Genomic DNA, 17,500 nt, shown 5'->3' on the forward strand with positions numbered 1-17,500 from the left:
GAGAGAGAGAGAGAGAGAGAGAGAGAGAGAGAGAGAGAGAGAGAGATATGGCACTAATTTTTTTCCGATTTTTTATTTACATTATATATTTTTTATGATTTACTCATTCTAGTATTTTATTCAGAGTTCAATTTATAGAGATATGGAACTAAATTTCTTTCGATTTTTTTATTTACATTATATATTTTTTATGATTTACTCATTCTAATATTTTATTCAAAGATTAATTTATATCTGATTTTATTGAAATTCTTGGAATGTTGGTAATACCATCTTTCATTTAATTATCGTAATAGTTACCTCCAAGTTTTTCGAATTGATTGGGCGTTGAGTCGTTGTAACTAAGTATTAGATATGTTACAAGATCAAAGAGACCGCCATTTTATATAAAACAAAGTAAATGTTGGCGATATGTGCATGTATATACACGTTACAAAATATTTTGCAGGAATTTAATAGGTTCTATAAACACCAATACTTTACCCATATATATATATATATATATATATATATATATATGTATATATATATAGTATATATATATATATATATATATATATATATGTATATATATATATATAGTATATATATATATATATATATATATATATATACATAAATATGTATATATACGTATATATATATGTATATATACAGGTTGGGCTGTGGCACCCTAGCAGTACCAGCTGAACTCGGCTGAGTCCCTGGTTAGGCTGGAGGAACGTAGAGAGTAGAGGTCCCCTTTTTGTTTTGTTTCTTGTTGTTGTCGGCTACCCCCCAAAATTGGGGGAAGTGCCTTTGGTATATGTATGTATATATATATATATATATATATATATATATATATATATATATATAATATACATATATATATATATATATATATATATATATTATATATGTATATATATATATGTATATATATATATATATATATGTATATATATATATATATGTATATATATATATATATATATATGTATATATATATATATATATATATATATATATATATATATATATATATATATATATATGCTGAAGGGTTAAAAAACTAGTCTAGAGATTGCACATGGGAAAGTAAGCCAAACCCACACCCCTGCTCTTTAAGAAATCATTCGAAAATAGAATAGCTTTTCTTTATAATAAGATTAACATATGACAGTAATTCGTTTCATGTCAAATTTAATTTTCTGCAGAATTATTCATGCACTTGGTAATAATTATATTGAAGCGTCTCTAACTAGTTTAGAAATTATACACGGAAAGTAAGCCAAACTCACACCGCTGCTCTTGAAGAAAATCATTAGAAATAGAATAAATTTTCCCTATAATGACAATAACATATGACTATACTCAGTTTCATGTCAAATTAATTTTCTGCATAATTATTCATGACTTGGTATCTAAATTCTCGCGTCCCGGTTTTTTTTCTTTTTTTTTTCACTAGGTTTGTGCTGGAATTGTGTTTTTTCTTGCTATATGAACATAATTCAGAGATTATTATATTGAAGCGTCTTTAAAAATACATGGTATAGTAAAAATTCATCACAAAATTACATTGGAACTAAAGCGAGTGAATTAAAATAATAGTATCTTGAAATAAAAAAAAATTATATATATATATATATATATATATATATATATATAATCTATATCTATATATCTATATCTATATCTATATATCTATATCTATATCTATATATATATATATATATATATATATAATCTATATCTATATATCTATATATCTATATCTATATTATATATATATATATATATGTATATATATATATATTATATATATATATACATATATATATATATATATATATATATATATATATATATATATATATATATATATATATATATTACACCCTTTACAGCGAGGCTGTGGAAACGTTTTCTTAGTAGCTCGTAAGTAACAAGAGAGGTTGCGATGTTTTTTTTTAATGCTGCATATTGTTGTTTTTATTTTCTGCTGATATTAACAGCCATTAACACTGGTCTATGTTGTTAATCTTATGTGATTCTTCGATTCTCCGTTATAATCATCATCAATTACGTTCTTTTCATTTTCCATACAAGCTTCTTTATTCATTGGTACTTATTTAACAGTTTAAATGTTTTTTTATTCTGTGGTACTTATTTAACAGTTTAAATGTTTTTTTATTCTGTGGTACTTATTTTAACAGTTTAAATGTTTTTATTCTTTGGTACTTATTTAACAGTTTAAATGTTTTTTATTCTTTGGTACTTATTTAACAGTTTAAATGTTTTTTAATCTTTGGTACTTATTTAACAGTTTAAATGTTTTAAAGGCTTGTTGCACTAAACAACAACAAGAGCAGCAGGGTCTGATTCTCCAACGAAAAACGTAACCGAGGCGAAGCAAGTAGTCTGCCTTAGATTCCTCGCGCAGTACGTTTAAGGCAAAGTGAACGACGCCTAAAATGACTCCCATTCATCAACTCTTGGCAAAGAGGGACTTACCAAAATACTCCCTTGCCTTCAAGATGAAGGGGAGGATCGCGAGAAGAGGCGATAAATGGGAAGGTACGAGAGAGTAAGACGGGAGAGAGCCAAAGGGGAGAATGCGAAATATAAAAATATATGAATTTGATATAAAAGTTCACTGTTAATAATACCAATCTGTTGTTATTACTATTAGGAAAAGAAGAAGTAAACCAACAACAGCTACGCATGGAGATGAATCATTATGAGACGCAAAGAAGCGAACTGAAAGAAAACATTTACGATCTGTTCTCGAGATACAAGTTTGTCAACAAATTCATTCTCTCTCTTTTTGCGCTCTTCACGGTGGAGTTCATGGTGTCTACACAAACATTTGCACACTCTCTCTCTCTCTCTCTCTCTCTCTCTCTCTCTCTCTCTCTCTCTCTCTCTCTCCTCTCTCTCTCTCTCCCAAAAGAAAATTGTACAAAACAATCTTTCTGGGATAATGGCATAATTAAGCACCTGCGTAAGATACTGTTACCCGTCTGAGGGGCCCTGCAACGAACTCGCACTTTGTCTCTTATGTGCAAGGGAATTTCCTGCTTACCAGGTGTGTACCGTCATTACTGTTCCCATGACATAACTCTCTGACTGTACGACGAAAGCGAGCCAAAGTTTATTTTCAGAAAAACAATCTAATTTTGCCTCCATCTCAATAATGGGCCACTCAACAAGCAAACGGCGAAAGCCAAGGTGAGCATCTCATTAGAAGAGTTAAGGCTGCTATTTGTATGCTTTCAAACGAGCGGATTTATGCAGCACGTTCTTACCCACAAGAATGAGTCGGTTTAGTACTAGCAGACACCACCCTTCCTCCCATTAGTATCATCCATCAACACATTTTAAATCCCTAAATTTATGTCTTCTGTTAAGCCACCGTTTGCTGAGTTTGTCTCTCGTGACAGGGCAGAGCATCATAAATGAGACGAGTAACTATTCCAGAATACTTAAGAAGGAAAAGACATAATTCAGATGAAGAAAGATTTTGTTGTTTCGATATAATTACGTGTATGGCGGAGACTAATTGTATGACGGATAACACAAATCAAATAGGACAAAAATTGGAAAGAATTTCATATGTACGAATAGATGTTTATATAAAATACTGCTTATTACTAATTGTCTTTGGCTGTTGGTACACTGGAAAGATGTGGCAGTTATGTATTTGCTGTTGAGTGAAACTTTTTTCTTTCTTTCTTTCTTTTTAACGTGGTTAGAAGTTCATCACAGGAAGTTCTCAATCTGACTGTTAAAACTTAAGTTTTTGAACAGTTTTCAACTAGGAATTATAACAACGTTGTATATTTTTCTCAGATCCTATTTAACTCTCATTATTCCTTTATGCCATTTCGTTAGATATGCTGGCCATTAGGAATTTTATATATCTTAAAGAAGTTTTAATGTTTCCCGTTTATAAATCTATGGCGGTGTATGTACAGCCCAAGGTATACAGCATTTCAGTAAATAAATAGAGACAAAAATAGCAGTAGTTCTTATTGAAGATAATGATAAAATCTTTCATATATATATATATATATATATATATATATATATATATATATATATATATATATATATTGATACTTATTTATCAATGTACAGTTAGACACAGGAACTCCTGGCACACCTCACAATGAGGAAGTGTACCCTGTCACACCCTTACTGAGAGTTCCAGTGTATAGTCCCGCAGACCACTGATGCTATCTTTTCCCTACGCTTACCCGTTTGGTTACTCGTCGCGCAGTAAGGATGTGGCAGGGTACATTTCCTCAGAGCGTGCTGTGCCAGGAATTCTGTGTCCAACTGTATATGTATACAATGTAAAATATGAAATTTTTAGGAGTGGAGAGTTCATTCTCTAGCAAAACATACCAACATTTAGAAAAAGGAATCTACAGCGTACAATAGTTATTAGAAACTATATTTGTTTGATAGTTGGAAGAAACGGAGAGATGTAAAGAAAAATTAGTCTAGAAAGTAGTGAATCAGTCACCTCACCTGGGACAACTGCTAGTCATCATCTCCACCTGACGGTCGCGGACACAACAGCGCAGAGAACAACGGTCAGAACCAAATTGCTTTGGCCTCCCGAAGCCGAATTGCGGTGGGTGGCCAAGGAGACGGCCGAGGTGTCTATTTCGTTCGTTTCTTCCTCTTCCTTCTGCAGCTCGTTTTCGTCGTACTGATGGAAGCAAAGGCGCGCCATGTTTTTCTTGATTCCGACGCAGTCGAAATCCTCTGTTCCGTCACAAATGCACGTCTCGAGTTTAGCTGCCTTCTCCTGCCGCTGCAGGATGGAGATGCTGTTGTTGCATTTGTAACCGCATCTGCGTATCACAGAAAAAACAGAGAATCTGATGAGTTGGGGGATTTAATGAAAGTTATGTAGATCCTATGCTTGTTAAGGAATCCCTTGAAGTTTTCTGTTCAGAAACTATATAAATTCATTTGCACAGAACCTCCATTGTCTCCTTTTATTGAAAGTTTTATTCTAGTTCACTCACTAGGAAGTGTAAGATAGTACAAATAAAAATCATAATATCTTTGTAAACCTACGTCAGTTCGTATTGAATGATAAGCAAAACCATCAATTAAGATAAAGAGGGAAAGAAAGTGGCCAATGTGGCGTCATATAGGAACATATTTAAGAACATATTTTTCGGCATCCGATGAAATCTTGCATTGAATTCCGGATGCTGACTTACAATATAACGATGCTGATGATGAATTAGTTTTATAAACAAAAACATTTTTATGTATCGTAAAAGGACGAAATATTAAAAAAAAAGTTATTTACAAGTTAAAATAAGATTAGATACAGGATTCCAATGCAATGCACAATAGGATTTAGATTATGAAAGACGTTGTATCCACGGGAATGATTTAATTACCAGTTTATTCTAGAGTAAATGCTCCCTATATCTTGCACCAGTTTCAGTATGGTGACACTCTTTAAGTCGTAAAGCTACGGAAACTTTGATTTTTTACTATTTCAGTGCCGGATTTCTGAATTGATATGAGAAAGAAAATATTTGTTAGGAATTCAACACCAATTCGCTCAGGTATCAATTCTTACAGGAACTACGATTAACCATATTATTTTTCGATCAGAAAAAGCTGTGGGAAAAAAAAAACACATTAAAACGCTGTACTTACTCTCTGCCTATGAACATCTTCCTGCAGAAGCGGTCGTAATAACTGATAGCTGTGGAGCACTGAGTGTCCGCTGAGCAAATCCAGTGAGCTACGCTGCAGGAGACGACCGAAGAGTCAGAGTTTGCTACGATGACCTCATCCCGACAGACTTCCACTCGTTCTTTAGTCTCCCGACAGTAGTTGTCACTGCACACACACTACGGAGGAGTACATCAAAGGGATTAAGCATTTGGACAGTCATATACGACACCAAAGATACAATGGTCAAGAAAATGGGCAAATGTATAAGTCAATTTAGACAGCCAGATCATAAAATAACAGAAAATAAGAATGGCGATTTTATTAATTTTTCATTTTTGAATAATCAAGTGGAAAAACTATGATGAAAAGTGATCACCAACATAACCATATCTCCACTAAAATTGTAAATTGGAATGGCTGTTGGTGACATCATAGCTAACCAATCCTGTTTCATATTTATCAGCCAGGTAATCATCAGCAGTAAGAAATGTTTCTGAAAATTTAGTCCTTTTTACACTTTAAAGATTTTTTTTGTGAAGCATCATTTTTTTTTTTTTTTTTTTTTTTTTTTTGTATTCTTAATTAAGATGAAATGCACACTCACATCCATGAGCAAGTTGCCTTCTTCCGTGGAGGTGAGAGCGATGAGCGAGTTTTTACAATACTCATCGCAATAATCGATGTTTCCACTCATGAGATCGGCACATCCTAGCATGTAGTTCTGCAGCGCCATCCCGCAGCCGCCGCGTAGGGCGCATTTGATACGGGCTTCTTCACAAGATATATTAGTGGTTGTCGACGACCTGTTGTTCGGTGGACGAGCAGTGGTCGTAACGTTCGTGACGTCGTTGTAATAACGGGTGGGGTCCTCCTTCCCTATGTCCTGAGGGTGGCCGTTCGCACTGTACCCTAAGCCTCCTACGACAGCCATCAGCATGGCTGTCCATACTTGCCGCAACATACCCTACATGGGTGGAGAAAGAGGGAAGAGTTAAGCAGAATAAAAAAACCAGAAGTATTTTAAATTGTTGATGCAATGTCGAAAACCACACATCATATTAATACGAGGATGATTCATCCCATTTATACGCGATTGATCTATGGAATGATGACGATATGGTCGTACAAGCGCAAAAAACAAACAGAAAAAAAAATATTTGTAGTTTGAAGCATAAGTAGAGAAATCTATCCTTGGTGTAGTTCATTGAGTTTGTCTGTACTTTAGAAATAAAATGTTGAGAAAAATTAATGAAGTATCGGGAAATTACCGTGACCCTGGACCTCCAGACTATAACGTTAGACAAATTTGAAGATTGTGTTATTGTTCTCAATAAATTAACTAATGTACAACCGTATTTAAATGAGAGTTAATTCGGTTAAAGGAAGCAGTATCCAAAGTTGTGATGTATCTGTAATTATCGAGGAATATTTATCATAAAGATTGAATGATTGATTACAAGAGTTTGATGAATATATTGAACTTGGTTACTTTTATTACATTTGATATTTTTTTAAAATTATATGATTATTGTATGTAAAGATCCATAGTCGAGACTAGCACCCAGTGTCTTAATTCAGTCCAGTCATGTATGAATAAAGAAAGCTAATTAAAAAGCAAAATGGAGATTAATTTGATCTGCAATACATCGCTTTGTCAAATTTAAGAGATAATGGGATTCGAAACAAACTTTTTACATTTTTTTTTTTTTTTACAATCGTAACTGTTTATAATCGAGTCTGCATATCAGTTATCACTTCTTTATCAAAATCCGAAGGCATAAGTTAGTGTCCAGAACAGGGTAGATGCACCTATATACTCGTATAATTTAATTTTTTTTTTTTAAATTTCCTCCAAGGCAGAATGCATTCGAATTTAAGAAGTGTTTGTGGTTTGATATTTGTTCAACAAGTCATATTCATGTAGACATTCATTCTGTGGCAAAGTCAAGAATGAGCTCTCAGTGCTGAAATCGTCCATACACTGTTAAAAACCCCACAATTTTAATAGGAAATCCCTGTAAAAATATACTGTCCTCAGCCGTATTTCAGTAAAATACAGGAGACCGTAATTTTTACCAAACTTTGATATTATCTTTTACGGTTTATTGACCGTAATATCACTCTTTTACGTCAATATATCCGTTTTAAAACGTTAAATGCCTGGCAAAATTTATTCCAGGATTTTTACCGGTTTTTAATGCAAATTTTTAACAGTAAAATCTTATGCTTCGCAGACAAGGTTTACGGCAACAGCACTCTCCAATAGCATCACGATTCGTCCCTGAAATGTAAGGACTTTTTGCTCCAAAATATCTTTCATTCCCATTCAGTAACATTGTGGTTTTCTTCTCTTCCCTTCTTCCATCATTAACACCATTTCCCCAATTCTCCCGTGTTCCATTTGCTCTAAGATATCAAGTATCCTCAAAACACCAACGAACGTTTTCTTTGTATTAGCTTTTTTTTTTCAACCTTTTCACTATTCACACTCATCATTGATGAACAAATAATTCATTTCAACAAGGTCAACCTTAATTCCTTCATTACAATTTAATACCCGTATGTCATTTCCACAAAGGAGAAGTCATTAAAATTATAATTATAAAAATTATAGCATTGGATTCTATTAAAAATTTTCCTCTCTCTCTCTCTGTCTCTCTCTCTCTCTCTCTCTCTCTCTCTCTCTCTCTCTCTCTCTCTCTCTCTCTCTCTCTCTCTCTCTCAAAAATATGCAAATACGCAGCATTGTCCCCGCTACCTTTTATTTTATGAATGACCTCTTCCCTCGTCAAACCGTTCTCAATTGTACATAACCTTTGCTCATCTTTCAGGTTTTCATTTACCTGTTTGAACGTATTGTTGCTTAAATTTACCTTTACAACAAACTCTTGAGTCTTCCACCAGACTCTTTTAACTTCCATTTTCTGTCAATGATTAACCAAAATCAAATATCTGTAATCATCATCTGGTACTCATTCCACTCACATGCTCCGTTGTATCTCACAAATTTTTAACTAGATCTGCCGTTTCTTTTGAGTTCTCTTCTCAGTCAAATCACGAAAATATTAAAGGGGAGGTTCATGACAAATATCCTACCATGATAGAAATATGAAATACTTATATGCATATGAATATGAAACAGTCTTTGGCAAGAAAATGTGAAATATATAGTTTTTTAATTTGAGCTGCCCAACTAGTGGAGGTGACCGAACAGACACAGATATGGTAAAATCCATATCCAAGTACATGCTTAGATTTAAGGCCACACCAAGTGACACCAATGACGAAACGGATATGATCCAAGGACAAAATTATCATATGTTTTGACAGCAATGACAGTAGGCAGTATTTTTTCAATTTAATTTTGCTAGATTATGCAAGACAAAGTGGCATAGAGGACACTGATAACACTACTTTGTCTTCCGTTGAATTACTATTGCAACGGTAATTGAAGAGAGGTATATCAACAGTACGCAGATTTAAGTAGCAATCTACTGTCATTTTTGCAAACTTCTGTTGGAAAAATCACAGCAATGGCCTGGATTGTGTATAACCCCTGTTACAGTATTTGCATTATCAGTCATAGTGTATATTTATTATCTCGTGGTATAATGGTCACTGGCACAAATTATTGAATGTCTTGGTGTATAAGACGGATTTTGGATCTTATTCTTTTTATCCAAATACACTAAAGTTATTGTCTTTCGGAGAAGCTGAATTGATAGCAAGACCATATTAAGATAATGACGTATTGTAAACCTGATACCGTAGAATAACAGCAAAGCAAGCGAAGCTGAGGCATACACTGACAATACTTAATTTAGTTGATATTTATTCCCGATACTTTAACTTTTAAGCCTTTTTAAAGATATTTTTCAACAGCATTGTTATTTGTGTTGCACGGTATAACAAAAGTTTTAAAAATATTAAGAATATCCAAATGCGTTGTAGGTTTCTTGAATTTATGCAACTTTATGGAACATTTGTTTAGCAGGGTACCCCATAATCTCTAACAAAAACTCATGCGATATATAACCGACACTATAATTTTGAGCCAGATAAGAATATTTTATTACAAGTGTAACTATAAAGTAAAATATAGACTTAAAGTATGCACATTATTTTCTTTGTTTACACAAGCCACTTCATGGGGGAGCTAGCAGTAACATACTAAGTCTCAGAAGTGATCGAATATGGTGATACGAGATAACATTTAAGAACTACACATGGAATCAAGAACATTGTCTTACTATTGTTTTATAGCTAAATGTGCGATAAAGTTCACTGAGTAACTATGGATACTGCATACATTTGTCTCAAAGCACCTTTGCAACAAACCTATCACTCTCATGTATAGATATTTAAATGCATGATTAGACTTTACCAAAGAAGCTTCCTGATTGCTTTACTCTGTGCAACTAAAACAGATCTACAGCAGTCTTTACAGTACATTGCATCGCTTTCATTTATATAAAAGATTATATTTAAGTTCATGTGCGTTAAATGTAGTTTTTTCTCTATTCCGTAATTTATCATTAGTGTGTTTTCCTTAATTAACTAAACCATTTTAGGCCCATTACAATTCTTAGTTATTTCCTCTATCACCTTTTCGTTACACAAAAGAACACTCACTGTCCACATTGATTTATTTGGAACCTTTCCCTCATCTAAATTTACTTTACACACATTGGTCAGACAGCCAATTGCATATTCTTAAGGCTTTGGACGGGATATGTTCTAAGGCTTTGAATGAGATATGTTCCATGTTCTAATTGCTCCTGGATGTATTATACGCCCCCTGAACTACATCTAATTTCCTTAGTTGGTACTGACAATTCGATGAACAATTTTTATACTTTAATACCAAGAAAGGTGCCAAAACTTGCATTATATCATTTATCTGAATCTTAAAGTGGTAAAAATGTGATTGCCCTTGTTTAAAGAGGGTCATCCTCATGTAGAGACATAATTTCCCATTAAGGGGCTCAAAACCCTCAAACAAGAATTTCTTTGTTCTTAGGCATGGTCTGTAATACCCTAAGCCGCCAAAGGTACTAAAGAGACCACCGCTTGGGCAGTTTAGCCAGATAAAACCGCAGTAAAAGTCACTTGTAATTTGCCTAATCTAATTTGTATTAATGCATGTATCTTTCTCTTTCCCTTAGCGTGGTGAAATTGTTTGTGTAATGCCATGATCAGCAAATCTGTACTAGTCAGGGCCACCCATACTAGGTAGGTTTGCTGTGAGCGATCAGGCTAATATCTCCCACCATCACTAATCCGCACTGACTAGAGTGGTGATAAATACTGGACACACCCCAGGCATAAATAAGGACATATATGAGACCATTGTCCTGCAGTGGACTAGAAACGGCGGCATTTGTCGTTGTTATATATATATATATATATATATATATATATATATATATGCACACTCATATATATATTATATAAATATATATATGTATGAATATATATATGTGTATATATATATATATATATATATATGTATATATATATATATATATATATATATATATATATATATATATATATATATCTTGTTGTCAACGCCTACAAGTATGTTACCCGATAAAACAACGTACTCCTGTAGTTTATTACTAGCCTTGGTTTCGAAGTCGAACACGCACTGAAATCTCTGCGAAGATAATGAAGCGGTTACCAGGTATCTTGAACCTCCAATACTTGCAAGATGCCATTTCTTTTCTCAATTGTATTTTTAATTTCTAAAGACGTTTAGCTTGATGTTTGTTTATTGGACATAGTGAGCTATCGTGCATCATCATACATTAAAGTTTCAGATATATTGAATGTAAAATGATACTTCCAGAACAAACATTAGGAATATAAACTTAACGGATGTCTTGAAATACGAAACTTGGCACCACTGTTCTGACGTTTCGAACCCCCATAAATATAGTTCGCTCTCCAGTTCGAACTTCTCCATCTATTTTCATGACGGCTGTTTTGTGAACGAAAACTTCAGCCACTATGAAACAACCAAAAAAACATAATTGCTATATGTTACGGGTTGCATTTCATCACGTTCATACCTTAGCCATGCACCCAAGTTATATCGAGCCATGTATAGTCATTTTAATCAGGGTTGCTACGTTGGCCTTTTTTTCCAGGCCAAAAAAAACTCAAATTTCGCCTTTATTTAATTGATTGGCCTTTAGTAATATCATGAAAAGAGGCGGACCTTGATTACTATATATTTGGCCTTTTAAAGCTGCAGAATTAAAATTTGGCCTTTTCTCTTTTACAAATCCTGGCAACCCTGATTTTAATAGGTTTCTCTATTTGAACGTTGTTTAGGATGTTAATGATCGTTTGCTTTGTTCCTTTAGTATGTGTGCGTATGAATGGTAAATAATACCAGCATTGTTAATAGTGCCTGGTAGACTTGGCGCATAAAGTAGTCTTCACTTTTCTTTTTCATGGACATTCACCGTTTTTTTATCATGAAACAATTAAACAAGAGTTAGCATCAATAAGTTAATGGAAAGTCCAATTTACCATATTTACTTTATATCCGTAAAGCTGGTCGACATCAAATAATTACATACACATATTAAACATTTGAATTATTCTCTCTCTCTCTCTCTCTCTCTCTCTCTCTCTCTCTCTCTCTCTCTCTCTCTCTCTCTCTCTCTCTCTCTCTCTCTCTCCCTAAAAATGAATAATTATCGAAATAGGAAAATTAAATTCTAGCACAATAAACTTAAGCTGTACATCTATAGACTTCAATGCGTTAACTATGACTGAATTTCTTTGAATTTATGAGATTCAAGGTAAAAAGGACAAGCAATGGGGTAATCTAAATTATTCAGGTCTTTAAAACTTGTAGGGATATTTATGTTACAAGACGATAATTCAAGTCGAGCTAAAAATAATAAGAAAGTAATTGATATTTTCATCAAAACAGCGTTGATTCATCAATACTATAATCGTCGTCGAGGATTTAATTGTTTATGGGATAAACCCTTGAATTAACACACATACACACACACAAACACACATATATATACACCTAAGTATTACATCGCAAATTGCATACGCTGTCACGGCACTAATGATTAGATACAGAATTGGTTTTTACCATGAATCGGCAAATTTTCATATTTGAAATTTTTATTTCTTCACAAGCTACATGCGCGCACACCTCAAACAGACAGGTGCGCCCATACACACACATATATACATACACAACACACACACACACATATATATGTATATATATATATATATATATATATATATATATATATATATATATATATATATACATATATTTAGTGTGTGTGTGCATGCGCAAAATACAGGTAGTTGCTAAGGCAAGTTTATAAGATTTAAAATCGAGTTAGGGAAAAAAAAAGAAAATAAAACTTCCAAAGAGTTGTGGCCCAAGAACATGCCATTCCACATCAGGATATGCAAATTGTACGAATGTGTTAATGGTCGCGTTAAACTTTTATTTCTTGTGAAAGCTTGCAAAAATTTACATTCAACTTTATCCTTTTCAAATGCTCGTGGTATTTGTTGTTTGAACCTATACTGTTCGTAACGTTAACTCATGTATTTGTGTGTGAATGTTTGTGCATCCTTACATCCTTGTAGTAAGTGCGTTTGTTCGATGTATGATAAGCTTTGTTTTCTTTGGTGGGCGTAAGAGAATTGTGTGTGCACCTGTGCGTGAACTGTTTTCCTTCTTCCCATTAATTCAAATCAGCCGTGTCGCCGCTGATAGAATTATCACCCTAGATATCATGAAGAATGGGACATCTCTTCAGGCTTGTCTTTAACAACGTCCCGATAGATTGATTATCCGACCTTTTGGTGGCAAACTTAGTATGCGATGTTGGCTCTTCCCAGGGAAGCTGAACTATTATGGTCCTTTTCAGGGGCTGTTTGGTTTGCTTTTAAGTTTTCATTTTACCAGTTAAGCTTCTTAAATTACTTTAAATGGGTTGTTTCTTATGACAAGAATAATAGGCCGTCACTTACACATTAAAGAACAGAAACAGTAGGTTTCGTGAACGTAAAACCTGGCTCTTCCTAGGGAAGCTGAACTATGGTCCTTTTCAGGGGCTGTTTGTTTTGCTTTTAAATTTTAATTTTACCAGTTAAGATTCTTAAATTACTTTAAATAGGTTGTTTCTTATGACAAGAATAATAGGCAGTCAATTACACATTAAAGAACAGAACCAGGTTTCGTGAACGTAAAACCTGACAAATAAGCTTCAGGTACTTATACATGCCTTGATGTAACCAGTACGCACAATCCCCCTACCTTCTTTGGAATCCCCCAGCCACTATTTGGTCCCAATCCCCCAACAGTATTTATTAAAACAGATAACACTCTATCTGATTTACACCTTCTTTCACCTTATTTGCCTCCAACGATTCTTTTTCGTTTCTATTTAAGGAAACCGGTTCAAGAAAAATTTGGACCCTATGACTACACTGCATAAGAGCTATCCGTTGGCCTTTCCAAAACAAGTTCGTGATAACGTATTCAACTCTAAATGCCAATCAATATAGAGATGCTAATCGGCTTCGACAAATGCTTCTATACAGATAGAAACTTCAGGGTTTTTACATCACTGAAGTGCTAAATAGATAGATTTACAAGTCTGCTAGAAATGGAGACAACCCTCTCTCTCTCTCTCTCTCTCTCTCTCTCTCTCTCTCTCTCTCTCTCTCTCTCTCTCTCTCTCTCTCTCTCTCTCTCTCTAAGACTGCTGCGAATTCAGAATCGCATAGAAAAATTAAATGGCACTGTAAACCCCTAGGCAAGGAGAACATCCGCCTCCTATTGTGACTCCTCCGTGGAGCTCTATCTCAATGGATACAGAATTCCCTTCCCCCCAAAAAATCCTTTCTATCATCCTCACTGGAGCTCGCCCAATCCCCTCCCCTTCACTCCCGACGATCTTAGAAAGCCAATACCCTTTACCAATCCTCCTCCCTCACCAAATTCCTCCGGTATTTCCCAATTTTCCTAGTTCTGCCCAGTTACGTGGTACTTTACTCCCTCTCATATCCACTCCTACTGGCAGAGGAAAATCTCTTCATAATTTGATAGCATTCAACACCCCCCTCTCTATTCGAAGTCACACCCCTTGTACCTAATCAGGGGATAGGAATATTTGTACCTTCTTTACGAAAGGATATAGGCTCATCAGAGCAACGAGCCATGAAGGAAGCTCTTAATCTAAATATCTAGATCCTTGCTTTCGAGTCGTGGCTTCTATGGCCATGTCACCTTTGGTTAGCAAGCAGCGAAAGCAGCAGGGGTGTTTTTTTTTTTATTCTGGAATTTTCTTCGTTAATGGGATTTTTCTCGTGTAGTTACACGAAAATTTGCAGATCGTCTGAATTTGTTTCATTTAATATCTTACCACAAATCATGTAATCATTCCTTTTTCATATTTCATTATACACAAATTTTTTCTCTCGTCTATTATTAAGTCTCTACATACGCATATATTTATATATATATATATATTTATATATATATATATATATATATATATATATATATATATGTGTGTATATATATATATATATATATATATATATATATATATATATATATATATATATATACACATATATATATATATGTATATATATATATATGTGTGTGTGTGTGTGTGTATGTATGTATGTATACAGTATATTTACTTACAGGCTGGTTTTTTTGCATTTATTTAAAGATTGATATGCCTATTTAAAAATGGACAGCATTTTAATATCTAGGAACTAGTACCAAAAGAAACTCAAAATAAATACCTTTCAGTGAAGATGACCTTTACAACCAAAAAAGAGGAACTTCAGTCAAAGTACACGATTTACACTATTTTGTTTATGCCACGCACGATTAGATTGTACTCAGAAGACGAAAATCAAAATGTTTAACTCAAACATTAAAAGTACCAATGAGTATTGCTCTTACTAAACACTTTGTTCATTTTTGTAACGTCATCGTTAATGAAAGTTTTTTTTTTTATCTTGTGTTTCTTTAAGTATGATCTTCGAAGGTACTGAAATTCAGTCTATTTTCATCTTGGCCAATTTAATCTAAAAAGATGGGTGTGGGGAATTATAGATATATATGAAAATATATATTGAATATGGCTGTCAGTGTGTCAACAAAAAGGACGGTGTGCGTGCGGAAGATGACTAACCTCAGAACATGAGTTTCTTGCGAAACCTTTTGATGACAGTAGTCATAAGAAATTTCCCGATTTCCAAAGCTATGTCATATGCATTCATCATGGTACGTAGTAGAATGTAATTTATATTATGGTAAATATGATTAGAAGGGGCATATTATTCTCTTTACTGATGAAACAAATAGCCTTTTTTATGAATCATCCCTTATCTTTACAAATCCATATAACTTGGACATCGGTGAATTGAACCTTCTGTATTGTACATGAAAATTTCATGGGAAAGTTTCAAAAGCTGTAATTTGGTTGTGTTCACACCTATTGACCTTCCGTTTTGATTTACAATTCTACAATGATACAACTATTTTTCTGCAAATACTCTGGTACACTCATAGATTGATAAAATGCTGTAAAAGTAGTTAGTTTACTACATATAGAATATGCTTAATAACCAGTTGCATGGATGACATTATGAGAGATTTGCTTTCCTTATAAAGTCAAGAGGAGCTGAATAATTACCTTCTGTAGGTTCTGGACCTATTATTATTTATGTTTGATCATCTAATACTAGATTCTCTCGATCATATGTCTTCCGTATGTTATTGTCTTTGGTCGTTAAAATTCAATCCATCAAACACCCACGCTTGGTAACTAGTGCTTCTGGTGCTTAGGTTAGCTGGGCCCCTGAGATCAGGAATCCCCTCTGAACGAAGTCTTTGTTTGATCAAATGTTTTGGCGAAGTAAATCCTGCAAACATTATCAAGCTTTTTCAAAACTCGATAGGGTACAAAACACGCGTAATTCCCTCAAATCTTGGTTGATCCTGGTGGATATCAAGGATCTTATCTAACTCTTTATTTTCAGCCTAATGTACTGATTGTTTGATGCAATGCAATACAGGTTATGGATTCCTATTTAAATATGTTTGTCAGTAAATTTGTAACTTGCCCTTCTTGATTTCGTAGATTTACAATATTGTATAGTGTTCGTTCCCAAGTTAGTTTGCACTGGTTTCATCGCTTTGATTATATTTTTGAGTAATTAAGCGGCACTCCTTAAGTGGTTTCCTTTAACTCTAGTTCATAGGATGTGGAGCCTTTACGTGCGAATAATGATCTATGCAAGACTGATTTAGTTGACTGGTGGTAGCTCAGCGGGATTATCGACGGCTTGCATTCTATGGTCCCATGTTCAAGTCTCAGTTACTCTGTGATAGAGTGTCCCTGGCACCCGACCTTGCAATTCATCTGAGCAAAGTATGGAGGATTTACGTGAAGCCAAAATGTCTACTAGCTGAGATATCAGCAGCTTTCGCCTTGTACCATCAAGCCTCGCTTAAGTTTGGCGTGGGCATTGATGGCATGTTTTAGTTTGAAAACATTGCCATGTCCCATAACTCTGAATGCTCTTTGAAGGCCTTTAAACGTTTAAACCCATATGATGACAGTTACTGAACCTTTATTCTGATTCTTCCTATATAAATTGCCCTTTTTATGGCGTCGTTGATACTGATTATACCCCGCTGAATTCATAGTAAGTTTGTGGAACAATCACAAGCACTTCTTTCTTCAACCTGCGATCTACAAAACCTGACAAACCATTA

General features: G+C 34.1%; 1 protein-coding gene across 2 annotated transcripts in view; it reads right to left on the reverse strand.

Annotated features, from left to right (window-relative positions):
- Window positions 1–17,500, reverse strand: part of LOC137642695 (growth arrest-specific protein 1-like) — a 91,906-nt gene that overhangs the window by 48,655 nt on the left and 25,751 nt on the right. For both annotated transcript variants that reach the window (XM_068375481.1, XM_068375482.1), the window contains exons 2-4: window positions 6,302–6,661; window positions 5,677–5,873; window positions 4,519–4,847 (exon numbers count right to left, since the gene is read on the reverse strand). In XM_068375481.1, coding sequence (XP_068231582.1) covers window positions 4,538–4,847; window positions 5,677–5,873; window positions 6,302–6,661 — 867 coding nt within the window. In that variant the 3' untranslated portion in view covers window positions 4,519–4,537. The remainder of the gene's footprint in view (window positions 1–4,518; window positions 4,848–5,676; window positions 5,874–6,301; window positions 6,662–17,500) is intronic.

Source organism: Palaemon carinicauda, chromosome 6, assembly GCF_036898095.1.
Source record: "Palaemon carinicauda isolate YSFRI2023 chromosome 6, ASM3689809v2, whole genome shotgun sequence".
In the NCBI taxonomy this organism is placed as follows: domain Eukaryota; kingdom Metazoa; phylum Arthropoda; class Malacostraca; order Decapoda; family Palaemonidae; genus Palaemon; species Palaemon carinicauda.